The 26,761-nt window shown below is 39.9% G+C and overlaps 1 protein-coding gene across 9 annotated transcripts in view; it reads right to left on the bottom strand.

The window, feature by feature from the left end:
* Positions 1-26,761, bottom strand: part of FRYL (FRY like transcription coactivator) — a 267,508-nt gene that overhangs the window by 61,324 nt on the left and 179,423 nt on the right. For all 9 annotated transcript variants that reach the window (XR_008296329.1, XM_053217387.1, XM_053217385.1 and 6 more), the window contains 11 exons: positions 24,470-24,527; positions 22,098-22,189; positions 17,816-17,988; positions 15,605-15,765; positions 14,972-15,082; positions 14,023-14,177; positions 13,637-13,736; positions 11,993-12,161; positions 6,102-6,361; positions 5,600-5,740; positions 2,638-2,806 (listed from right to left, as the gene is read on the bottom strand). Coding sequence is in view for 8 of the 9 variants with exons in the window: in XM_053217387.1 (XP_053073362.1) it covers positions 2,638-2,806; positions 5,600-5,740; positions 6,102-6,361; positions 11,993-12,161; positions 13,637-13,736; positions 14,023-14,177; positions 14,972-15,082; positions 15,605-15,765; positions 17,816-17,988; positions 22,098-22,189; positions 24,470-24,527 (1,589 nt within the window). In the remaining variant the exon portion in view is untranslated. The remainder of the gene's footprint in view (positions 1-2,637; positions 2,807-5,599; positions 5,741-6,101; positions 6,362-11,992; positions 12,162-13,636; positions 13,737-14,022; positions 14,178-14,971; positions 15,083-15,604; positions 15,766-17,815; positions 17,989-22,097; positions 22,190-24,469; positions 24,528-26,761) is intronic.

The raw sequence follows: 26,761 nt of genomic DNA, 5'->3' as shown, positions 1-26,761 counted from the left end.
AAAGCCTGGGATAACTCAGTAAGAACAAAAGATTTCAAAATTACAGACGTTAAAACTCCACTAAAATGAGAGCAACGTGATTTTTATAAAGGAATGTACTTGGGGCAGTTGGGTGGCTCAGTCAGTTGAGCATCTGACTTCGGCTCAGGTCATGATCTCCCAGTCCATGGGTTTGAGCCCCGCACTGGGCTGTGTGCTGACAGCACAAAGCCTGAAGCCTGCTTTGGATTCTGTGTCTCCCCCCGCCTCTCTCTGCCCCTCCCCCACTCTCACTCTGTGTCTCTCCCTCTCTCTCAAAAATAAACATTAAAAAACATTTTTTTAAATAAAAAGGAACGTACTCATAACAACCAAGAGGGAAAGGAGACAGCAGCAACAAAATTTTGGATGGTTGAAAACAAATGGACAAGAAGTAATTAAGCTTTAAGAAAGCTGAATCTTAAGCTGGTCATGGGGTAAACCAAGAAGCTTCCATATCTATGCTGTTGAACCTCCAAAAGGTTCAGGAATTCATAGCTTTGAGTATCTCTGGGAGTACTCTGAAGGTGTTGCTAAAACGGCAGGCTCGGTTGAAAATCTATTTCAGAGGTTTTGGTCCCCAAAATCTATACCCCTTCCTCTTGTAACAGGGTGGCTCTCTCTCTACACTTCCAGAAATCTTTTCTGATAAGAGTAAATCAAAGATTTCTGGACTAGGGCACATAATTACAGCTGAAAGAATAAGAACTTTATTGAGAATAGGGGAATTGAGTGAAAATATACATCCTAAAATTTGAGATTGTATCCCCTTGAAAACTTCTCACCCCATGGGGCTACCAGAGGCTTAAAGACTATGCTGTGTGTATGTGTGTGTGTTATCTATGGATTAATGTATTTGTACACACATACACAGACAGCTCTACACCCTCTCCTTTAGGCAGATGACTAGTAGAGTTTTGTCTGGGGAATCTGATTAGTCATCCAAGAGAAGAGACCTATAGACACTTACATCAATGAAATCATCATACAACAAATGACAAAGTCAATAAGTTCCATGTATACCTACAAAATATCCAATCAACTTAAAAAAATTTTTTTTAATGTTTATTATTTTTGAGAGAGAGCATGAGCAAGAGAGGGGCAGAGAGAGAAGGAGACACAGAATCAGAAGAAGGCTCAGCACAGAGCCCAACATGGGGCTTGAACCCGTGAACTGTGAGATCATGACCTGAGCCGAAGTCAAATGCTCAACGGACTGAGCCACCCAGGTGCCCCCCAATCAACTTTTTAATATTCCACTCTTTATCAAAAGACAGATCTAGAATTGGTAGACTTTTGAGAAAAGCTTTTACTAAGACAAATCAAAACAGAACTATATAGATACAATAGGAACTTTTGCTGGGAGAAGAAAACTTCATCAGATAAGGAAGACAGTCCAACCATGAAACATGAATAAGGCGTTCCTAAAAAAAAAAAAACGAAACAAAAAACTAAAGAATAAACTCTTCAGAATTAAAAATATTAGAAGCTTTCAATGGAAGTGTTATTAGAAATCCCTTAGAAAGTAGAACAAAAAGAGCTAAAAGAGCTAAGAGATGAAAATAGATGCCAGAAAATAAACTATAAAAGATTTCTAATTATACAGATGTTATTAACATGACAGAAACATACAATACAAACCGAGTGACAAATAATTTCATGGAAATGTAATTTAAAATAGTCCCAGTATTATATTGGTTTTAATGGAAGTTATTCCCTCAGGGACACAGTTTCTTCAACTTAAAATATTATAATAACTATACGTGTGTGTGTGTGTGTGTGTGTGTGTGTGTGTGTGTATGTATATGTGTGTGTGTGTGTGTGTATATATCACTTACATGACTGTATTATATATGCCGAAATAATTATAATATGAAATTACAGAGTAATTCAACAAGTAAGCATTTTCTATATTTAACACACTAATTATATTCATTAAAAAATGCTTGTTGTAGAAGGGGAGGGTGTGCCTGGGTGGCTCAGTTGGTTAAGCATCTGACTCACGGTTTTGTCTCAGGTCATGATTTCGTGGTTCATGAGATCGAGCCCTGCACTGGGCTCTGTGCTGACAACGTGGAGCCTGTTTGGGATTCTCCCTCTCCCTCTCTTTCTGTCCCTCCCCTGCTTGTTCAGTCTCTCTCTCTCTCTCTCTCTGTCTCAAAATAAATAAATAAACTTAAAAAAAATGCTCGTTGTATCTATATTCCAGTTCCAAATACATATGTAAATATGTTTCCCTCTGTAATATTAAGAATTCTCACACTGTCAAACTTCATCACTCATATGAAGATTTACAAAGTCTTGTCAAGTTAATTACCATACATGACTCATGTTTGCTTTTGTTTTGTTTTGTTTTTTCTTAATTTTAGAGACAGCAAGTGGGGGGGGGTGGGCAGAGGGAGAAAAAGAGAGAGACAGAGAGAGAGAGACAGAGACAGAGAGAGACAGAGAGAGGGAGGGAGAGAGAGGAAATCCTAAGCAGGCTTCATGCCCAGCGTGCAGCCCGACGGGGGCGCTGTTATTTTCTCGATGATGTTTAAGGCAAATGCTTGCTAGGGTGAACAATTATGTCAAGCTTCTCTTTTGAGACCAAGTTGCCAGTTTCAAATGGCTTCTCACCTGAGGTGACAGAAGGGATTTTGCAGCTGGAAGTGATGCGGTAATACGGGGGGTTATCCATGTGAGTGACCCCCGAGCTGACGGGGTCTGTCAGCTGGAGTTCCCGCACCAGCTCCTCCAGCAACTGCATCGTTTTGTCTCTACCTAAATAGACAATAACTTTCTTCACCTGTCACAAAAGAAATTGTGTGGAGAAGAAAAAGCCAAAGTTTTATTTCACAAATTGGTCTTGAAACACATTTTAACAGATAAGTTCGACTTTAAATAGTAGGTGAATAAGCACAACTTAAATCTGAACATCAATCAGCAATAGGGCATTAGTCAGCTTTCCAAACACAGTCCCCCCTCCCGGCCCAGTGTTATACTTATGACTGGATATTGTTTAATGGTTCCCACCGTATCTACGACTCCACTATTTTTTTTTTAAGAAAAGAAAAACCTAATTGCTTTTCTGTAAATCAGTTTCTTTTTAATGGAAAGACTGCAATTAATAATATCATCCCAAATTTCCTGCTATTTTCAGTCAGTCAGACTTCAGACCCAGAATGGAGTTTTTATTCTGCTTTTCCTATGCTCCCTATCTAACCCTGCAGTACAGAGTAGTGATCCACTAGAACCAGACTCCAGACCGCACAGCCTGGACTGCAGTGTAGACACATACTAGCTATGCAATCGGACAGCTACTCTCAATTTTCTCTTCTGCAAAACGGGGACAGGAGCACCCACTTCATATAGCTTGTTAGGATTACGTAAGATTTAATGAAGCATTTTAAATATGCCTAGCACAGAGTGTGAGTTACATAAGTGAAAGCACAGAGTATGAGTCACATAAGTTCTGCGTGTTGGCAATATGCATTACTGAACCGCTTACTAACTGATTGGCCTGTCTCTTTTTCCCTTTGTACTTCAACCCTTGCAACTCAAAACATGTGGTCCGCCGGCACGGGCATCATCCTTGGGAGCTGCTAGAAATACAGAGTCTCAGGCCCCACCCTCCAAGTCAGCACTAGACGCCCCGGTGATTCATCTGCACACAGACAACTGAGAAACTCTGATTCACAGGAGCCCGGGGGCAAATCTTAAAACGTGTTTTATTATATCATACCAGAATCTTATAATGATTACCCATTGACTTACACACAGCTCTGTATCTCTCCAACCTGCTCTATTTGCTAATTCTCTGTTCCTGGGTTCAGTCACCTCAGACCCTGCCAGGTGCCCTCCTGCCCCTGTGCCTTTAACCTGTCTGACTGTAAGGAACTCCCTCAATCCAGCCAAGTCTTCAAGCCCCAGCCCCGCCCCGACTCCACTGCCTTCTCCGCAAAGCTTTCCCAACCTTTCACAAACAGATCTGGGTTGGAATCCACTCTACTAAGTGACAGAGCTAAATGGCTGTGTGGCATTGGGGAAGTGACTCTTCTCTGTGCCCTGTTTTATTCACATGTAAAACTGCAGTAATCTTAGCAAATTCAGATCTATTCTGAGAATTAAATGAAACAATGTCGATGAGGTGCCTGTACCCTGCCTGGTCTATAATAAGTGATGAAGAAGAGATAATTAAGAAATTATCATTGTCATCAAAAAGTTCCTTTTAAGTTTCTGGCAAATGGTTATCCCCTGCATTTCATCTTGGCTTCTTGGGAATTATAACTTCATGCCTGTTTCTTCTTCCAGCCCAATTCACTCATTCATCCATCCAATTTATGGGTGGCGTCTATGTGCCAGGCACTGTTCCAGGCTCTGGGAAGACAGCAATGAACCACACAGACAGAATTCCTGCTCTTGAGGAGAATCTACTGGACTGATGGAGGCAAAAGCAATGAGGCAAGTAGGTAAAATATATGTTTGATGATGGGAAGTGCTGGGAAAATCAAGCAAGCAGGGAAAGGAAAAAGAGAGTAGGGGTCGGGACAGGGCATCTGCAGTCTTGGACAGGATGACCAGCAAGGGCCTCAATGAGAATGGACATCTAAGGAAAGACTTGAAGGAGGTGAGGGAGTGAGCAATGTGGCTACGTAGGGAAAGTGCAGAGGCCCCGAGGTGGGAGTGCCAGAGAGCAGGGCAGCAAGGGTGTCAGCAGGGCCTGGGGCAGGGGGTCTGGGGGAGAACATGAGGAGATGAGCTCAGAGAGATACGTGAGACCCTGTAACCTTCTACCACACACCCACCCTTCTCTGAGTGTTTCTCGATGAACGGCAATCCTGTGGCATGCCTTAAGAACGCTTTCAGTAACCAAGTTAACTCGGGAGATGTCAGGCAGAGCAAAGCTAGGAAATGGTTTGTGTAAAGTAGGACCTGGAAGAACTTTTACAGCAACATTCTGCAGAGCTGTTCTGCAGAGCTTTCCCCTCTAGGAGGTAAACACTGTGACATTCTTCATCGCCTCTCTCGCATTATGCTTTCCCTTGCTCCTGGAAGCCGTCGGCACCCTTCTATAGGCCCTGAGCTCTCACTCACCGTTCTGCTCTCGTATCCAGCTCCTGCCTAGCAGAAAGTGCAAACATCCCCCATTCTGTGGTCTCCCTTCAATATCACTTCCTCTCGAGGATCATCTCCAGTCCTCTCAGAGAGCTGCGGTTCCCCGGTTATTCACGTTCAGTACTCTGCAATTTTCCTTTGTAGCCCTTATCAAGACCGTACTTTATCCACTTACTGATCCATTCATTAAATAAATTAGGTGAAAGTTCAAAGAATAAAATCTCCACCACCCACTGGATTGAAATGCCTGGAACCTCGAAGAGAACCTGGCAATATGCATTATTGAATCGCCTGTCATAAAGGCTAGATGATACCGGCTGAATGAAGCAATGAATAAATGCATGCGCTATTTCCTGGCGGGGTCCTCACTTTGGCCCCCTGCTTTGCCTCTGCTGGTCTACTACTGCCCACACTCTGCTACAATAAGAAACCAGGTAAATATTATTAAGCACAATTTTTTTTTTAAATGAACCTGAATACATACGTAAGGCAAGAGGCTTGGTTCACTATTCACTCCGCAAATGCTGATCAGAAAGTGCAAAATTATTTTCAGGTTTTTTGGCCAGCCATCTGCAAGTGTGGTCCACACGTTCTCCACCTCCGACCAGGCCAGCTCATCACCATACTATATGCAGGATACACAACACACACTTCAGTGATGACTGCTTGTTAAACACCAAACTTGTCAGAGCACCAAACATTAGAAAATGATGATTTCATACACAGCTTGAATCTTTTCCATACTCCAGAGGAACAATCATTTCTTCCAACAAATACAAACATAAACATCATTAACCATATATGATTTTGTCTCCTCCCCCGAAAACCTATTTTACATCTAATGAGAAGTGCTTTGAATAAAGGAGTTTATAAAGCGTATCTGGTTATCACAGGATTGCCTAATCTTTCCCTCTATTTCTAACCTTTTTTACTCCTCTTAACTCAATAATCCTGTGCAGCAACCGCTAACACAAGCCCCATTTTACCTTTGCTGTCATGTACATTAGGTTGTTCAAAACCATCGCAGTGGCTTGTGGGGACCCCCAGCCTTCTCCTCGCAACCAGCGCCTGCTAGTCACCATAAGTTCTCGGTCTTTTAAGGAGTCGTCTTCCTCTTCATTGTGTCGCCTCGCTGTGGGCAAAGGTTTTAAATCTACCAACTCGATGTTGTTCATCCACGGTAACAGGTAGTGTAGCATTACTTGCCTCCCGGCAGGGTGAGCCGTCTGAATTCTCTGGCTTATCTCTGTAATTAAAAACAAGCCCAAAGAGGGAACCACCGGTATCATTTCAGTTTCTTCTGATTTGTAATTAACGTCCACAACTCATTCTTCGAGAAGAAGCAGCCAAGATTTTATTTTTAACAATTATGAGTGCTGTTTCTCCTGTTAATAAATTTCACCTCAATGACATCATAAAGAAAACTAACAACTAACAAAAATCAGATCCTACTTTTATATAAAATACTTTTGGTGGCTCTGACATATAAATGCTTATGCATTATTGGTGGGACTGTAAAATGGTGCGACCACTAGGGTAAACAGCATGGCAGCTCCTTGAAAAGTTAAAACTAGAACTACCATATTATCCAGCAATCCCACTTCTGTATATATATATATATCCAAAAGAACTGAAAGCAGGGTCTCAAAGAGATATTTGCATACCCACGTTCATAGCAGTTCTATTCACAACAGTCAAGAGGTGAAAGCAATCCAAATGTCCACTGACAAGTAGATGGATAAACAAAATGTGTTATGTATATATACATATATGTGTATATATACACATATACACATATACATATACACATTATGTATATATACACATATATACATATACATACATACACACACACACACACACACACACACACACACACATATATATTCATTCTTGCAATGGAAGAATTCCTTCCTTAAAGAAGAAGGGAATTCTGTTGTGCCACAACATGAATGAACCTTGGGGTAATTACGCTAAGTGAAACAAAAACACAAACACTAAATAATTCTTTTTATAGGCGATATCTAAAATAATCAATTTCATAGAAATAGAAAGTGCAATGGTGGGTAGCAGGAGGTAGGGAGTAGGGGCAAAAGGGAAGTTCTTTAGTGGCTATAGAGTTTCAGCTCGACAGGGTGAAAAATTTCTAGAGATCAATTTCACAACAATGTTAACATACCGAACACTACTGAACTATAAACATCTAAAATGATTCCTACGGTAAATTTTATGATGTCTTTTTACCTCAGTAAATACATACGTGTAATTATAAGATAAAAGACAGTCTTTTTACATAGATTACTTTAAACTGACCCATGAAAAATCTCCATATTTTGGTTCTATATAGGGGAGACTCCTATGATGTACTTGTTACTTTCACATTCATCTCATTTAATGATGGTAATAAATCTGTGAGGTAGACAGAGTCTAAGCAATCTGCCTAAGTCAGAAGTGCCAAAGGATTCAAACACAAGGCGGATTCCAAAGCCCATATGCCTTTATACATAGCGAAATTTCCAAAAGTCACTTTAAATAAACATCTTCTTTCTCCTTGGCCCCCCCTTTTGCCCACCAGGCCTTGGTAGTTATTTGCTCATTAAAAGGAGTAAATATAGGGGCACCTGGGTGGCTCAGTAGGGTGGGCGTCTGACTTCAGCTCAGGTCATTGTATCAAAGTTACGGAGTTCGAGCTCCATATTGGCCGCTCTGCTGTCAGTGCAGGGCCTGCTTTGGATTCTCTCTCTCTCTCAAAAGTAAATCTTTTTTACAAAAGCAGCAAATACAGAAGTGTAGTGATTTGGAACTTGGCTCTGGAACTGTGCACACATGGGTCTGAATCCCAGTTCTACCACAAACAAGCTGCTTGGCCTAGGGCCAACCTGTCAATCTCTGATCCTCGATTTATTATTGTGTAAGAAGAGGGTGACAAAAGCAGATGCCTCATGGGATTACTGTGCACATTCAAAATAGTGCCAATCAAGTGCTCAGTCCCATGCTTTCTGGTTTATAACCAGAACTATTCAGAAATTACAATAATCCTTCCTATTAATACATTAATGTTAGTGCCTCCGGTACGAAATGAAAGCCCTGGAGCTCTCAAAGTAGTTGAAGGAAGAGGTCGGACTAGGGGAGAGGTGGTGTGTGTGGAAGCTGGGGCCACAGCAACAGCAGTGGCCTCCCTCAGGGAGACAGGGTCGCTTGAGAAGGAGGCCTGGGATGGAACTCTGGGAACGTGATGACTTCAGATAGAAGAAAAGAATCCACCAAAAGTGACAGAAAAGGAATACCTCGCAGTAGAAGGAAAACTAGGAAATATTAAATTTCTACAAATCAAGAGAGGTCAGAATGTTAAAAAACGGAAGGTGACTAACATTAATTGCTGGGCAAAGTAGCAAACAGATTGAAGACCAGAAGCTAGTGATTAGATTCAGCAGTGGGAAAGCCTTCAATAGGTTTACAAAGAGGAAACTCAAGCTAACGGAGTCTTAAGGCTATTTATGAAGATGCATGAGGGTGGAGGGCATGATAAAAGCGGATGCAGACACTCAAGGCAAGGTAAAGGGGCAGGAGATGGGTTAGAGGCGGCTGTACAGGGGCGCCCGGGTGGCTCAGTCAGTTGAGCGTCTGACTTCGGCTCAGGTCATGATCTCGCGACTCATGAGTTCGAGCCCCGTGTCGGGCTCTGCGCTGGCAGCTCAGAGCCTGGAGCCTGCTTCTGCCTCTGTGTCTCCCTCTCTCTCTCTCTCTGCCCCTAACCCACTCGCTTTCTGTCTCTGTCTCTCTCAAAAATAAATAAACATGAAAAAAAATTAATAAAGAATAAGTGGGTGTATAGGAGGAAAACGATGGGAAGAGCAAGGGTGGGAAGGGCCAGGGAGGGGACAACATTCAAAGATTTCCGCAAGTGGTCCAGAGAGAGGAAGGGGCGGGACCCTCAAATTTCAAAGTGGGCAAAGTTTACATTGACAGCTGTACTCTACAACCCCTAAGAAGCACTGTGCTCATCTTGCCTTGGAAACAGAGTGAAAACTGCACTGAGTAGGTTTACAGGCTATATTTTGGTTTAGAATAAACCATTTTAAGCAAAGCAGTTATAATTAACCAATCCTACTGACAAGGGCATCTGATGACAGAACTGAAGGAAAAGGGACAAGGTGACTGAGCTGTGGGCATGGTCTACACTCATATCAGCTGCCATCCCGACCCATTTCTGAAGCTCTGAGACTCCGCTGGACTGTTCTGCTCTCTGTGTAGGAGCCCTGAGAAGAAGGCCAGCAGCAGCATCAGTGGCCATGGCGGTCATTGCTTTGCACTGATGACCATGCACACTGATCCTGAAAGGGCTGTCAGGACTTCGGGAGTTACAGAAAAGGAAGGGCTCGGTCACTGCCATCTACCGGTACAAACCAAACAGGCAAACCACTTTAAGATTGAATGTTACAGGAATTTAAATCGTTTCCTCCCCCCCTCCCCCCCCCCCCCCCCCCCGCCCCAGTCAGGTCAGTGAGGGATGGGGAATATTTCCACTACTGAAATGGAGGCTGTGGAAAGATGCCCAAAGAAGGTGCAGGTCACCATGTCTTGACTAAATGAAAGAAAGGGTCCACAGGAGAACTTTCTAATCCCCTGGATGTCCGTTTTGGTGCCTGTCCAATTCTAAGACTAAAATAAGATCTTGTTACAAGTGAAAAGTAGAAAAACCAGCTAAGTGTTCGGTGTTAAAATTAACTCTTCGGTGAAAATTCAAGAACTACAGGAGAACTTGCAATAGTGTCCACTGGGCAGAAGGTTAAACTAGATTTTAAACAAAAATTGTCCTAAAGCTGAGTCTTGGCAGATCCAGATAGAGAGCACATCTTGCCTGACACATAGTCCCTCTGTTTTAGACACTTGCGGCAGGGACAGTTGTTGGCCCCAAGGAAAGGAAATTGAACCAGAAAGCAATGTGGGATCCTAAGCGACAGTTTTGCTTAAGGCACTGCAGGCCCTTTCCCTATGATTACAGGTTTTCCTTAAAGAAAGAAACCTGGATCCTTATCTCTGCCCGTTTTTATTATTAATGACAGACCAATGCACAAGATAAGTTATATACTAGAAGACTCAGGAAGTTCTGTGTCTACCAAAGAAATGTTTTTATTTATTTCTATTTTCAAAGTATATTTCTCTATTTAATTTTTAAAATGTATTTATTTTGAGAGAAACAGAGACAATGCAAGTCAGGGAGGGGCAGAGAGGGGGAGAGAGAAAGAGGGAGAGGGAGGGGGAGGGGGAGAGGGAGAGGGAGAGGGGGAGGGAGAGGGGGAGGGGGAGGGGGAGGGGGAGGGGGAGGGGGAGGGGGAGGGGGAGGGAGAGGGAGAGGGAGAGGGAGAGGGAGAGGGAGAGGGAGAGGGAGAGGGAGAGGGAGAGGGAGAGGGAGGGAGAGGGAATCCCAAGCAGGCTCCATGCTGCCAGCACAGAGCCTGACACAGGGCTTGAACTCATGAAACCATAAGATCATGACCTGAGACAAAACCAAGAGTCAGATGCTTAACCAACAGAGCCACCCAGGCCCAGCTATTTCTTTATTTTGAAAGCGAGTGAGACAGAACACAGGAGGGGCAGACACAGAGGGAGACAGAGAGAATACCAAGCAGGTTCCATATTGCCAGTGCAGAACCCGATGTGGGGCTCAATCTCACATACCATGAGATCACGATCCGAGCCGAAATCAAGTGTCAGTCACTTAACTGACTGAGCCACCCATGTACCCCTATTTTTATTTTATTTTTAATGTTTATTTATTTATTTTGAGAGAGAGAAAGAGGGAGAGAGAAAGAACGTGTGTGTATGCAAGGTGGGGAGGGGCAGATACAGAGAATTCTAACCACACTCTGTGCTATCAGTGCAGAGCCCAACACAAGGCTCAATCTCACAAACTGTGAGATCATAAGATGAGCCAAAATCAAGAGTCAGAAGCTTAACCGACCAAGCCACACACAGGTGCCACAAGAAATATTTTAATTTAATTATTTTCTTTAAAGCTCATGTTTTTGAGAGAGAGAAAGGGTGCACATGCACACAAGCAGAGGAGGGGCAGAGAAAGAGGGAGAGAATCCCAAGCAGGCTCTGCACCATCAGCGGGCAGCCCGCTGTGGGGCTTAATCCCGGGAATTGCAAGGTTATGACCTGAGATGAAATCAAGAGTCTGATGCTTGGGGTGCCTGGGTGGCTCAGTCAGTTAAGCATCCAACTTCAGCTCAGGTCATGATCTCGTGGTTTGTGAATTCAAGCTCCACGTCAGGCTCTGTGCTGACAGCTCAGAGCCTGGAGCCTGCTTTGGATTCTGTGTCTCCCTCTCTCTCTGACCCTCCCCCCACTCACATTCTCTCTCTCTCTCTCTCTCTCTCTCTGTCTCCAAAATAAACATAAAAAAAAAAAATTCTGATGCTCAACCAACTGAGCCACCCAGGCACCCCCCCAAACATGTTTTTAAATTGCATGTGAAGCCCCCTCTTTTTTTTTTTTTCCACTTTTTGCAAGGCAAAGAAGAAAGGAAGGCAAAGTGAGAAGCCTGGAAAGACTTCATTAATAAGAAATTTACATATCATGAGGGGATTAGTATTAAGAGTTCTTATTAAAGAAAAAACATTCTCTCACATAAAGGCATGTTTTATTTTAGCGGTGTCTGGCTGGCTCAGTCAGAGGAGTGTGCGACTCTTGATCTTGGGGTCATGAGTTTGAGCCCCACATGTGGTGTACAGATAAAAAAAGAAAGAAAACTTTAAAGGCATGTTTTCTTTTGATTCAACCTCAAATTTCATATATGTAAAATGTCCTAAAAGTAGCTATTTAGAAACGATTCCTAACGAAAACCCACTAACCAGTTCAATGATCATACCTGAGAACATGGCGAGAGTTAGCTCAGGATAAGCCCTTGCTAACTCCTCGGATAACTGATAATACGAAACAGAATACAGGTGCGGCAGAGGAGACAGCTGGCTAAGTACTCCATCTGTTCTCTGAACTTCCAATTTGTGAGCATAGCGAAACATCTTCGGTTCCAGGATCTGCAGGAATGTAGAGTAAAGATTTCATGAGTCCTTTAAATTTCAGCTATAATCGAAAAATAAAATCTTCTCACAAGAATTATTCCAGCTTAAAAATAATATAGGTATGTATATTGAAAGTATTCCAGATGTTAATTTCTTTTTCTTTTTTCTTTTTTCAGCATTTATTTTTGAGAGAGAGAGAGAGAGAGAGAGAGAGAGAGAGACAGAGCATGAGTGGGGGAGGGACAGAAAGAGGGGGAGACACAGAATCCGAAGCAGGCTCCAGGCTCTGAGCTGTCAGCACAGAGCCTGACACGAGGCTTGAACCTACAAGCCGTGAGATCATGACCTGAGCCGAAGTCAGATGCTTAACCGACTGAGCCACCCAGGCACCCCAAGATGTTAATTTCTAATTCCTAGAAATGTTTGCAAAGGATCTGTAATTGTTTACAAGGCTTTATATTTCTTGAGCTTAATGCCAACAGTTTGAGGCAGTAGCAGTCTGAAAATGACTTAAGCAACTTACTATACCATTACTTGAAGAAAATTTACCACTTCCCAGTTCAAAAACAGGATTATATGAAACATGTATAAGTGAAAAAAAATCTTCAAATAGATCTTGGTTACATACAGATCAAATAAGGAATATGATTTAAAAATTCTTTAACATTACACTATATAGAGAGTGATACCACTGAACTTTCTTCCTAATTAATTAAGACATTAGGGTGTAATTCCCCAGATGGTCACAACCACCATCAATACCACTTTAAGCCCTCTGGAAAAATCAGCATCTAATTGAATCTCATTCTTGGTTAAAAGAGAAAAATCTCACCCTATTAACAATTAGACATTGTATGATGATGGAATATCCATGCTTGGGAAGTAACCTATGTTATTTTTCTTGGTCTAATAAAGAAAAATTATACAAGGGCATCAAAGAAGAGCTAATTACTTTTTACTTCGTTCTCAAAAAATCATTTGGCTCACGTTATTCTTATCTGGTAGGTCCTGACCACTCAATTTGTGTAAGTACTTGCACACATATAGGCACATACAGGTGCATGTGTGGGAGTATATATGTGACCCCTTTGTAATACACTTCTGAACAGTCTGTATTATTTGTAGACTTAAGTGACCCATATTATCTTTGTCTTCTATTTGTAATGATAATCAGGAATTGATACCATGTCTCCCCACTGAAAATAAAGCTGAATATTTATAGACTTTCAAGGCAAGAATAGGCAGCAATGCTTCATGAAATCCTCAATAAGAAATATTTTAACTATGGGCGCCTGGGTGGCTCAGCTGGTTAAGCATCGGACTCTTGATCTCAGCTCCAGCCCTGTGTTGGGCTCTGCGTGGACAGTGTGGAGCCTGCTCGAGATTCTCTCTCTCCTTCTCTCTCTGCCCGTCCCCTGCTTGCACTCTTTCTCTCTCAAAAATAAATAAATAAACTTAAAAAATATTTTAACTAATATTTGCTTACATACCTGTAGAAGTTGCATAGCAACCTCATAGATGCTTCGAGAAGAATCAGCTGCTTTAAACAGGATCAGATTCAGGAGCATCACTGTATCACACTGATAATCCCTAGGGACAAATTTTACATGTTAGGTAAATGTTTAGAGGCTTTCACACCGTTAATAAATATGATACACAAAGGGCAGAGCTGCAGACATGCAGCTTTTAAAGCAATGAAGTGACTAGGGGTTTGTTTTTAAGGCAAAAGGTACAACAGATGCACGGTGATCGTTATTCTTATTTTGGTTACATTTCATTAGAGCTCAGGGAAGCAAAACACTGGTTTCTTAGTATTTTTCTTTAAAAAAAAAAAAAAAACAGCTAAATAAAATATGGAAGCCAGTATCCAGAGTACCTGTTCTGGAATACATTAGCTATGGCTTTAAAGCAGCCAGCTGCCACTCTCTTGGAACCAGTGTAACATCGGTCCACAGCCCAGTACATCAGGTTGCTCTGATCCGGGTTCAGCTCCAGCAGTAATGTAACTGCTTCACAGCCCAACTGATGAACCTAAGGAAAGGTCACAAGATTGCCCGGGAGAAAGAAATTTATATAACTACTTCCCCATATTTTTATTCAAATAACACAGTATATATATTTATTGTATTTAAGCACAAATCTCAGTCTCCTTTTGTTCAACCTCTTCTCATTTTATTTAGCCAAAAGGAAACAAATGACATGGATAAACTATACTTTTTCCACAAGATTCTACGTAGTACAATTCTCTCCTCCAGCAGAGCCCTAAAGGCGGCTGATGAATATGCACAGTGATTCAGTGCTTTCAGAAAAGTGAGTTATTAACTTCTCCAGTTATTTTTATCAAGCTTTATTCTTGTCTCGGATAACCTAATACAAAAATTATTCTGAGGGGAAAAAAATGTAAGTTCTATTTTAAATTGTGAAGTCTATGCATGTACAGCAGGAGAATAAAGAATAGGGAAGACAAGAAAGATTAATTGGGGAGTGGCCAAAAAAAATGAAATTAAGCATAACAAATAACATGTATTTCTTCCATGGAGCTCAATGTATTCTATATTAATATACTTTAGATTTAGAACCCTATTGTGAGATATATGTATACACTATTATATTAACCCTATAATAATTAACATTATTTAAGTAATAAATAAGAATTAGAAAATTCTTAAATTGTTGCATCCTATTTAATTTTATATAATATGCTTTTTGTTTATATTCTGTCTCCTATTAAAAAAAAAAAAGATTGGTTTTCAATGGGTCATACTGTAACTCCAAATAATGCAGTGCCATTTATTATGAAATCTTAAAGGAACTGTCATAATTACCTTTTTGTCCAGAGAGTCCAAAATGTTATCCAACCATTTGTACAAATAGCCATCTGATGAAAGTCCTACATTATCTGCAACAGGGCCACAACATAGTACAGCAGACATAGCCTTCAAACAATAATATTAGAATTACATTTAAAACATTTAAGAGGTTATATGTTGGCTGTTTAATGTGAAGAGGCAGGATATTTTTATTCATGCTTATGTGGCCACAATACCTTTAATTCTTTACAAAGAAAAGCGTAATAGTAATTTTTGAAACTAAGTAATTTATTATGAGTGGTAAGTGAATGGATGATATCAAATTAGGCATGGAGTTTGAACAGTACTGGAAGAGAAGAGGGGGGAAAAAGACGGAGAAAAAGTACTTAAGGAAAAAGAAGCAATTCTCAGTTCTTTAAGAAAATAGTGTTTAAATTTTGGGTGGATTCTGTAACTTCTTTGCGTTGTATTTTATGCATTTAAATAAGCATACAGTATAAATGTTTTCATACAGCAGGCAAATATTTATTCTAATGTTCTCAAGGTACTAAGAAGAAATCTATCCTCTTTACAATACTAGGCAATGAGAGACAAAAAAATTTACACTCCTCACGTAAGAAAAAAGAAAGCAGATTTCTAAGTAAATACCTTTAGGGCACAGTACTGATGTCTGTTAATTTGCATATTTCTGTCACTGTATCTGTCCAAGGGTGTAAACATGATGCTGAAAGGGCCTGCCCAGTGACTGAACAGCATAAACAGACTGTGACGAAGGCTCTGTTGAGGGAAGATACTTCTTCTCTGGTGCACTGTGAATAAAAAAATAGATGGGAAAACAATGATTCCCATTTCCCTTTATTTTAATGTGCATGCCAACTTATTTGGCATTGAATATGCAATATTATAAAAAAGAAAGCAGAAGTTTTTATCTTAAACTGCCAAAAACCTCCTCCGTGGCAGAAATCATTTCCACATACGCAAGCCACAGGAACAGGGCTGAGACTATGACACCACGCAGCATAGCGTTGTGAGAGATTCAGGACCCGCAAGCACGATTTCAAGGGAGGTACGAGGACCCTGCCTCTCTCCCTGGCTGTTGCTGCTTACACGGTAAGTGGGGCCGAGACATCAACACGAACACAACTCTGGATCTCGGTTCAATGTCAAGTGAAATCTTTGGACGAGATAAGTTGTTTTTAAGCTGTATGTTTTTAGCAGCACAGCTGTCTTTGTCAAAGAATCAAGAATCCTTACATGGAATCTTGATACACAAAACAGACAAAGGAGGGGCTGATCTACTTGAACTCAGGGGTAAGGCCTAGAGTCCAAACCCATTCTGCTGCCTCTTGCTGCTGGCAGCAGAGGAAAAACGACACAGTTTGAAAACAACTGGTTGAGATGATCTCCGCAGATTCTCTCCACGTTAAAATTCCATCTATAAATTCTCGGTGTCAATCCTTGTTGAAGAAACCCAACAGTATCTTAATGAACCAATCTGGAAGTTGTAGAAAAATGTTTAGTAATGGACTAAATTCTATCTTTATGTTAAAGGGCTTCAGATCAGAAAAGTCAGAGGGAAAGAATGCTCTTTCCCTCTAACTGGCATCATTTCCTCTAAAGTTCCAAATAGGGCTCCCGCACTTGAAATTAAGGTACCTAAGAAATGCTTACTGGACCCTCTTATAAAATACAGCCCATGCTCTTACTTTAAAAGCCAACTGTTTGCATGTATTTTTAAAGCTAACAAAATTATTCTTTTTCAGAAAGAAAAAGAAAAAAATTGTATTTACATTTATACCAAAGGCTACAGTCACATTTTTATGTCTTACACTTGTACAGAATTTATGGCTTTTTAAAACGTAATTGCATAAATTAATATTTCTAGTGCCTAAACCACTATCTGTCATTTGGTAGGTACTCAACAATAGGTACAATGACCCTTAAAGGAACCAATCAATAACACTGTATCTTTGGTATATTTTGTAACTGCAGCCTGCACCCTTCTTCCATTACTCAAAAGTATCTTGTTAATTCTATTCTCATTACTATTTCTTTTTGCTTACTACACCCAGAACAAGTCTGTCTAAAGAAGCTTAGCCGAGGGGCACCTGAGTGGCTCAGTCAGTTAAGCGTCCGACTTTGGCCCCAGTCATGATTTCATGGCTCATGAGTTCGAGGCCTACTTCAGGCTCTATGCTGACAGCTCAAAGCCTGGAGCCTACTTCGGATTCTGTGTCTCCTTCTGTCTCTGCCCCTCCCTGGCTCGCACTCTGTCTCTCTCTCCTTCAAAAATAAATAAACATTAAAAAAAAATTTTAAAAATAAAAGAATAGAATTTTTAAAAATAAAAATAATAGAAGAATATTCTATTGACTTCTTAAATTTTTTGTTAGTGTCTTGATTATCATTAAAAATCTAGGTGGGGTTGTTTTTTGATTTCTACTCACACCACTAATTGAAAGCTAAAACAAACGCTTGCCATCCATGTTATGCTGACATATTTTCCACTATATTTTAGCTGCTTTAGCACCTGAGACTGCAAACCCTCATGGGAAGAAAATACATGATGGTCGCTTAATGATTCAATAATGTTTTAAGCAACTGAAAATAGGTGTGCCTGGGTGGCTCAGTCAGTTAAGCATCCGACTTCGGCTCAGGTCATGATCTCACAGTTCGTGAGTTCGAGCCCCTTATTGGGCTCTGTGCTGACAGCTTAGAGCCTGGAGCCTGCTTCAAATTCTGTGTGTCCCTCTCTCTCTGCTCCTCCCCCACTCATGCTCTGTCTCTCTCTCCTCCAAAAATAAATAAAAACATTAAAAAAAAATTAAAAAAAAAAAAAAAGAAACTGAAAATAATTACCTGGAACATTCTGAATGATATTCGCCACTAAGGCACTAAAATGGCATCGTATATCCTTCAGTGTGTCAGAGTCTTTCTCATTTTCTGCTTCCAGGAGTTGTCGAGTTAAATCTACATATTCCAATAAAGTGTTGTTGAGAAAATGTGTTTCATTATCAAGGCCACCACTTGCACTGAAAATATTGGAAAAAAAAAAAAGAAAATGTGATTTTAAATTATAATTTCAATCAAAATAAATTCCTAGTAATCAAACCAGAATAATACACAGTAGACCCTTAAACAATGGGGGGGCTTGGGGTACCCACTCACACCACTCCAGTCAAAAATCTGTATATAACTTTTAACTCCACAAAACTTAGCAATTAATAGCCTATTGTTGGCTGGAAACCTTGCCGATAACATAAACTGTTGATGAACATATATATTGCATGTAATACATATTATGTACTATATTCTTGCAATAAAGACAGAGAAAATGAAATCATAAGAGAAAACACATTTATATTACTGTACTGTTAAAATTCACATACAAGTGGGCCTGTGCAGCTCGAATCTATGTTCAAGGATCAACTGTGTATTAAACTTGGCATGGTCATGATAGTGTGCAACTTAATATACAAAAATTAAATGAACATGATTTTGGCTTACAAATATGAGATAGATTGTGCTTTTTTAAAGTTTATTTTAGGAGACAGAGCATGTGAGTAGGGGAGGGGCAGAGACAGAGGGATAGAGAAAATCCCAAGCAGGGTCTGCACTGTTAGCACAGAGCCCAATGCAGGGCTCGATCCTATGACTCTGAAATCATGACCTCAGTTGAAATCAAGAGTTGGACACTTGACTGACTGAGCCACCCAGGTGCTCCTAGATGATGCTTCTTCCTCTTCTTTTTTTTTAATGTTTATTTTTGAGAGAGAGAGAGAGAGAGAGAGAGAGAGAGAGAGAGAATGGGGGAGGGGCAGAGACAGAGGGAGACACAGAATCCAAAGCAGGCTCCAGGCTCTGAGATGTCAGTACAGAGCCTGATGCGGGGCTCAACCCCACGAGCCATGAGATCATGACCCAAACTAAAGTCAGATGCTCAACCTACTGAGCCACCCAAGTGCCCCTAGATGGTGCTTCTTAATCAAGAAACTACTGCAATTTATATTATTCAATTCCATATCTGCTTTTAATCGACTATTCTGAGTGCTCAATGTTATTCCTTCTCTGGCAAAATATATAGTTTTTCAAAATAAGGAAATAAGGAGGCATACGGGATAGGAAGGATCGGTTCAGAAGGGTAGAAAGAAGAAAGACTAGCTCTATATATTCTCCTAGTTGCCACGCATATTCATATCATGCCTTTAGCATAATCAATCAAATATCCATTAGGTATTTATTCTCTGCAAGATTCTAAAACAGGTAGTACTAGGGACACAAAACTTTAAGAGAATTCAAGTACGAGTGGTGGTTTTCAAGTCTTCTTATATCTGTGGAATTGTCTCAAAAATCTGCAGTAATTTTTTCCCTGAGGCAAGGGCTCTCTGCCTGGAAACCAAAGACCAGAAAGGCTCCTTTGGTTAGTCAGAAGTCTTGAGTTCCAGTCTTGTTCCATTGTTTATAAAGGATTTGACCAGTAGCTACCTCAGAGCATTTTAGTAAGACTATAAATGAGTTACTATGTAAGAAAGAGAAAATGAAATCATAAAACAAAATGAATCATAATCTTATTAGTAAACCATAAGTGCTATATAAATGATGATGTTACATTACATTCATTTTGATCAGTTTTCCTTGCTATATTTGAAAAGTACTTCTAAAACACAAGATTTTAAAAGTAAAACTAATTTTTAATAGTTGTGAAGAGCTTCTTGTAAACATCGTAGGAGTGGCCTGGTTGGCTCAGTTGGTTAAGCATCTGACTTCAGCTCAGGTCATGATCTCACAATTCGTGAGTTCAAGTGCTGACAGCTCAGAGCCTGGAGCCTGCTTCAGATTTTGTCTCCTCTCTCTCCCTGCCCCTTGCCCACTTGCATGTGCTCTCTCAAAAGAATAAACATCCTAAAGCCATGAAAACAAGAGTAAGGAATCACCATGGTATTACAGCATCTTAAAAATATCAGTGTACAATAAAAATATGTTCAATGAATTCATAATGAAATGTGTCCCCTCCCTTTTTTTGAGAGAGAAAAGGTACAAGTGAGAGAGGGGCTGAGAGAGGGTGTGTGTGTGGGGGGGGGGGAGGGAGGGAGGGAGGGAGAGAGGGAGAGAGAGGGGGAGAGAGAGAGAGAGAGAGAGAGAGAGAGAGAGAGAAGCAGGACTCACCCAAGCAGGGCTCATGTTCACCCCAAATGGAGCTCGAGCTCACCCGACGCGGAGCTCGAACTCAAGAACCATGAGATCATGACCTGAGTTGAAGTCAGATGCTTAATGACTGACTGAGCCACCCAGGCACCTTTCTTTTCTTTTCCTTTTTTTTTTTTTGAAATGTTTCCCTTTATTCCTTAAATGAGTGTTTTTAATTTCTGAGTCATGATTTATTATTGGATGGGAAACCAATTTAATAGACTGCAACCTGACCCAGAGAAAAACATTCATTCATTTAACAAATATTCATTGAGTACTTCCTATGCATGAGGCACACAGGATCAGCTTGAGGAACAAAACAAAGATCCCTGCCTTCTTGGCATTCTGAATTCATCTTTTTTGCCTTAATCAAGGAAATAAAAAGTCCATAATAGCAACAGCCTTATAGGATTACCTTCTCTTAAAAAAAAAATCAAACAAAACCAAAACCGTAAGTGTGTTCAAAACCATTACTGCACAATGGTGAGTACAGCTTTTGCAGTTAAATTTCAAATACATCAATATCCTGCAGTTCCCCAAAATAGTATCAAAGATTCTCCATTCACTAACGTTACATTAAAAGCAACAACCAAAAAAAGATCCAGGTATGTATTAGGTTGTTGATTTTTTGCATGAAGCCCAGCATGTTTCAAATTCTCTTTTCCTGACTTGCACTGTTTTATTTTTGTGTAGGACAAAAAAAAGGAATGATGTTTCTTTTTCTTTCTTCTCATTTGCTTTCCATTTACTATAAAAGAAAAGGTAATCAGTGGTTTAAATTCTCTTTAATTAAAGCTCTATTTTTGAAAGCACTTGTCAAAAAAGCACTTGATGCGAACTATGAAAGGGAGGAGGTACTCAGAAATAAGCAGGACAATGCCAGAGTAACAACACTGCACTATTATTAACATTCTTTTTCCCTCAGGATCTCTTTTCAGTTACCTTTTTTTGAAGACGATCAGATCTCTCTTTTTTTCCCTCCTTCAATAAACAGTCAGGTAACACCATTATCTTTCCTAAGGAAATAGGTAGTTCTCAACCCAAAGCTGAGGGAATTTTCCTCAAGGGGCTGGTCTTAGTGCCAAAATGCCTTTATTCTAACAATGTCTTCATTGGGGAAGGGTGGAAAGTTATGAATTATGATTTGTGTTCATGGATTTTGTGATTTTCCCCAATAGGATAGACTAATAGATGACTGGGATAAATTTGTAAACTTTATAGTGTTTAGCCTATATATATATATATATATATATATATATATATATACACACACACATATATATATATACATATATATATATATACATATATATACACACACACATCTATCTATCTATCTATATAGATGTATAGATAGATGTGTATATATATGATTTTACAGTCTACAAGAAATACATCTTTATTTTTATTTACTTATTTATTTTTAACATTTATTTATTTTTGAGGCAGGGAGAGACAGAGCATGAACAGGGGAGGGTCAGAGAGAGGGAGACACAGAATCGGAAGCAGGCTCCAGGCTCTGAGCCATCAGCCCAGAGCCCGACGCGGGGCTCGAACTCACGGACCGCGAGATCGTGACCTGAGCGGAAGTCGGCCGCCCAACCGACTGAGCCACCCAGGCGCCCAAGAAATACATCTTTAAAATGACGTAAGATAAAGTTAACTTAGTCACAAAACAAGGCTACTGTCCTCTTGCCTGAGTTACTAGATTCCTACAAATATCAAAATCCTAGGAATGTCATACCCAATTTTTTCCCGAAGCAATCTAGTACTAGTGGTAGATTTTTTTTCAACATGTTTTTTAGCCGCTGGCTAATACTAGATGGACTGGCAAATAATGCTCACAGTGTTGAAGGTTTTTATTGTTGCAAGCATGCTTTGTTTTTATGTATTTCATAAGAGACGATATTATGTTCCCTAATCAAAGTTTTACAAATCAAAATCCAACACTGACCTGTGACTAATGACACCCGCATCTGCCAGCAGTTCAAATATTCGTACCAGTTGTACTCGCAAAATATCTCGACGCCTGCGACGCTTCATATTCTGTTCCAGAGATAGAAAGATACTAAGTAAAAGTCCTTCGGGGAAGTCGATAGCAAACTTAGGGTTTTAGGGCTCATTGCGATTATTTTGTTTGTGTAATGTCGACTTTGAGCAGTCTAGTGGCCACTGAATCAGAGAGACATGTGCAGATAGTTTGATTAATGAGCCAAATAAAATCACATGACAGTTTGTGCGGCCATACCCCTTGTGGGGGGAGAAAATAAAATCCTATAGTTACCTCACAGTTATAGTTACTTTTAGGTTATTTGTTAATCTGACAACTTCAGAAGAACTGAAGCGGTGAGTCAACTGTTCTCACTGAAAGCAAAAGAATCCCTAAGATGTCCCCCCGAATATAACAGAAGGGCGGGGAAAATAAAAAAAAATAACACAAAGGAGAATGAAGAAACCCCACAGATTTTGCTTGTGCCAAAGTTTTCCACTCACGAATTAATTTTGACACAAAAATGAAATACAAAAGAAAAAATTTATCTGATCATTATGGTATGAATAAATTTGTCTTATTAGAGCCAAAGGACAAATGGCTAGCTTATAACTGCTATAATATCTCCACTGGATTCTGCTTCCAGTGGGAACTCATGTAGTAGGAAGAGACAGATTTGCTGCATCATTTTCTTCTATTGCTCATTATGTCATCATGATGTAATTTTCACAGTACAGAGCAACTAGAAACCTACAAAATCCAGATTCCTGCCTTGCATAAGCAGGCCAATTTGCTGATAACCAGTTCATTACAACTACTAGTTCGTTTAGCTCTTTATAAAGTTTACAGCAATTCATACTGAACAGGATGGTTTCTAAACAGCTTTTGAGGATTTCTGCAACGTTTTAACTGACTTGTTTTCATCTCATCCCTGTAGAAAGACTGAGTCTACAGCACTCAAAACAAATCTTACATTCAAGGCACATCATTGTACCTATCTATTCACTTGCTATCAGGACTTCTCTCCCCTGAAATTCTGAAGTATAAATATTGCTACTTAATTTTGCTTCCATTTCCATTTTCCTCTGGTAATCCTTTAACTTTCATGCTATACTGTAATCAACATGATCATTCTGAAGCAAACGTCTAATCAATTACTAAATGGGGATACTATCACTACTCCACCAGGCTAAATTAAAGAAAGGAAATAAAGAAGTACAGATGCTGTCTTACAGTTTCTAAAGAGTAGCTATTATCCCCATCTCCCTCTCCTGTTTTAATTCCTTGGTGACATAAAGAGCAGTGATTCTCAGTCATCTACACCAGGCTCATCTACAGTGGTTTTTAGAAGATTTCTGGGCTCCATTCCAGGGATTCTCATTCAACAGGCCCAGGAATCTATAATTTTTAGGAAGCTCTCCAGGCAATTCTCGGATGCCTATGCCATACGGTAACCACTGGACTACTAAATAAAGCAGAGACCAGGAGTCTGTCATGAGATAATACCTACCTTGCTTTGCAGCATAACCAATCACTTTCTCCATAATATAATCACGCAAAAGAATCTGCAGTGTTCAAATTCTTTCATAAGGTTTGCAAATGCTATTTCTCTGCCTAGAATGTCTTCCCCTTGCTTATCCACCAAGGAATGTGCTTCAAACTTCAGCTCAAATATTGATGCTTCCTACCTACTTTTCCTTCACAGGCAGAGCCAGAGGCTTTTCCTCTCTACAGTCTGTACAACCTCTTACCTATGACTTCGTTTGAGTGAATAACACATTGTTATAGTTATGGTTTGCATATCTGCCTGTCCCACTGGACCTGCGGTTTCTAAAAGTTGCTCAGGACAGAACACAAACCTATAGATTTGGGAATGTAAACCTGGGGTTGGCAAAATATGGACCTCACAGGCCAAATCTGGCCCACGTCTGCCTAAATAAAATTTTATTGCAATCTAGTTGCGTCCCTTTGTTTAGTAGTCTATGCAGCAAAACTGAGCAGTTGCAACAGAGACAGTAGGACCTGCAAAGGTGAAAATATTTACTATCTGGCCATTTACAGGAAGTTTGCTGACCCATCTAGATCCTGACTGCCCTCACTCTAGTTATAGCAATTTAATATCTTTTATGTAATGAGTTTCTGCATAAAGATCTCCCGGGGGGGGGGGGGGGAAGAGTTTTGTATATTAAAAAAGTGTTCAGAACTACTTTAGACGATCTTTTATGTAATTACTTCTCAATTTCTAACTTTTGACAAAATTCTATGTCTAATTTTGACATAGAATATAGAAGACAAGTACTTGATGAATATTTAATGGTAGAAAAATACACACTTACCTCTGGCCTTCTTTCGAGTGCTTCTTTAATTATGGGATGCAATTCCTCTATTAGTTCCCTAGAAGGGAAGTGATATATTTTTAAATTAATAGCTGAATGGGTATAATCTGTTGTGCAAATATGTAAACACTAATATAATGATGTGAAATGCAAGTGTTAACCCTAATTCTACTGTTTTAATCTTTTTTTAATGTTTATTTATTTTTGACAGTGAGAGAGAGACACACACAGAGCACAAGCAGGGGAGAGGCAGAGAGAGACGGAGACAGAATCTGAAACAGGCTCCAGGCTCCAAGCTGTCAGCACAGAGCCCGACGTGGGGCTCGAACTCGTGAACCACGAGATCATGACCTGAGCCAAAGTCGGACGCTTAACCAACTGAGCCACCCAGGTGCCCCCTAATTCTACTGTTTCCAACACAATCCTTATTGTTTTGTTTTGGTTACAAAAGAACATATGCACACTGTATTTGGAAAGCAGAAAAAAATGGGATAGGCCACTTACTCTAATTCACAGAGGTAAGTACCATTAAGACTGTTGTTCCATCATTTTGAGCCCACACACATTTTATATAGTTGAAACCCTATAATACATGGGATGGTATCCTTTTTCCCATTAATAGCATAATGACTTTTAAATGCCATTAATTTATTCACAATATTCTTTTATAGAGTAGGATACCACAATTTTCCTAACCACTTTCATTTCTCACTGATTCATTAAATTTTATGTAATTTTTTAAAGCTTTTTAAATTATTTATTACTATTATTTTTAAATATTTATTTACTTTTGAGAGAGACAGAGATTGAGCAGGGGAAAGGCAGAGAGACAGGCAGACAGACATAGAATCTGAAACAGGCTCCATGCTCTGAGCTGTCAGCACAGAGCCCAATGTGGGGCTCACACCCATGAACTCTGAGATTAAGACCTCAGCTAAAGTTGGATGCTTAACCGACTGAGCCACCCAGGTGTCCCTAAATTTTTTTTTTTTTTTTTTTTTTTTGAGAGAGAGACAGAGACAGAGACAGAGACAGAGAATCCCAAGCAGGCTCTTTGGTGTTAATGCAGAGCCTGATGAGGGGCTTGAACTCACCAACTGTGACACCATGACTTGAGCCCACGTCGAGCATTTAACTGACTAAGCCACCCAGGCACTCCTGAAGATTTTAAGTAATCTCTACACCTAACGTGGAGCTTGAACTTACAACCATAAGATCAAGAGTCACATGCTCTACTGACTGAGATGGCCAGGTGCCCCAATTTTATCTAATTTTTGTTGTTATAAATACTACCTCAGTGAATATCTTTGCCTTCATTTCTGATTATCTCCTTAGGATTAATTCTTATAAATAGCATTAATGAGTCAAAGGGTATGAACTTCATGAAAATGATAACTTTATCTTTGCTTACATTATGGCTTTGAATTGTAAATGTGATCATTGTGGATAACTGGAAAAATAAAAAAGGACAATAAGAAAACACAATGCATCCACAATTTCATCATCATCTATGGAAACTACTGCAGATATTTACAGTTTTTGCCTGAGGACTGTTTCTCTTTATGAGAATTTGTTTTTTAAGAATCTGAGATCACCTTTGGATCCTATTTTTTCCATTAGCACAATAATGTATTTACTTATCACAAAATAATTTTCCAAGACTTCATTTATGATGAACGCCACCCCACAAATACAGACACATAGTAATTAGCTAACCTAGTCTCTGCTGTATGTGTTATCTCAGAGATGAAACATCAAACATCACCTCAGATCAATGGAGGACAATCTCAAAAGAATGACTACAAGGCCCAGCAGGCAAGGCAAGGACCAAGCAGAATCTCAGGCAAAAATGAAGGATGTTTTTCATTAGTATAAAAAATATCAAGGATGACATAAAATATGTATGTAAATATTTCTTTTAAAAAATAACCTAATTCTCGGGGTGCCTGGGTGGCTCAGCTAGTTGAGAGTATGACTTTGGTTCAGGTCATAATCTCGTGGTTCGTGGGTTCGAGCCCTGCACTGGGCTCTGTGCTGACAGCTCGGCGCCTGGAGGCTGCTTCGGATTCTGTCTCCCTCGCTCTCTGCCCCTTCCTCCCTCCCTCTCACTCTCTCTCTTTCTCTCTCTGAAAAATAAATAAACATTAAAATAAATAAATAAATAATAACCTAATTCTCTTGAGTAAGAACAGGAAAAATGATAGTTTTAGCCAATAGACCAAAACTGTAAAATAATCACATCACTGTGTAAATAGGTAGAAAAGTATTAAAAATTTACATGGCATTTTATCA

This window comes from Acinonyx jubatus, chromosome B1, assembly GCF_027475565.1.
Source record: "Acinonyx jubatus isolate Ajub_Pintada_27869175 chromosome B1, VMU_Ajub_asm_v1.0, whole genome shotgun sequence".
NCBI lineage: Eukaryota > Metazoa > Chordata > Mammalia > Carnivora > Felidae > Acinonyx > Acinonyx jubatus.
This window is presented reverse-complemented; position numbering and strand designations above follow the sequence as displayed.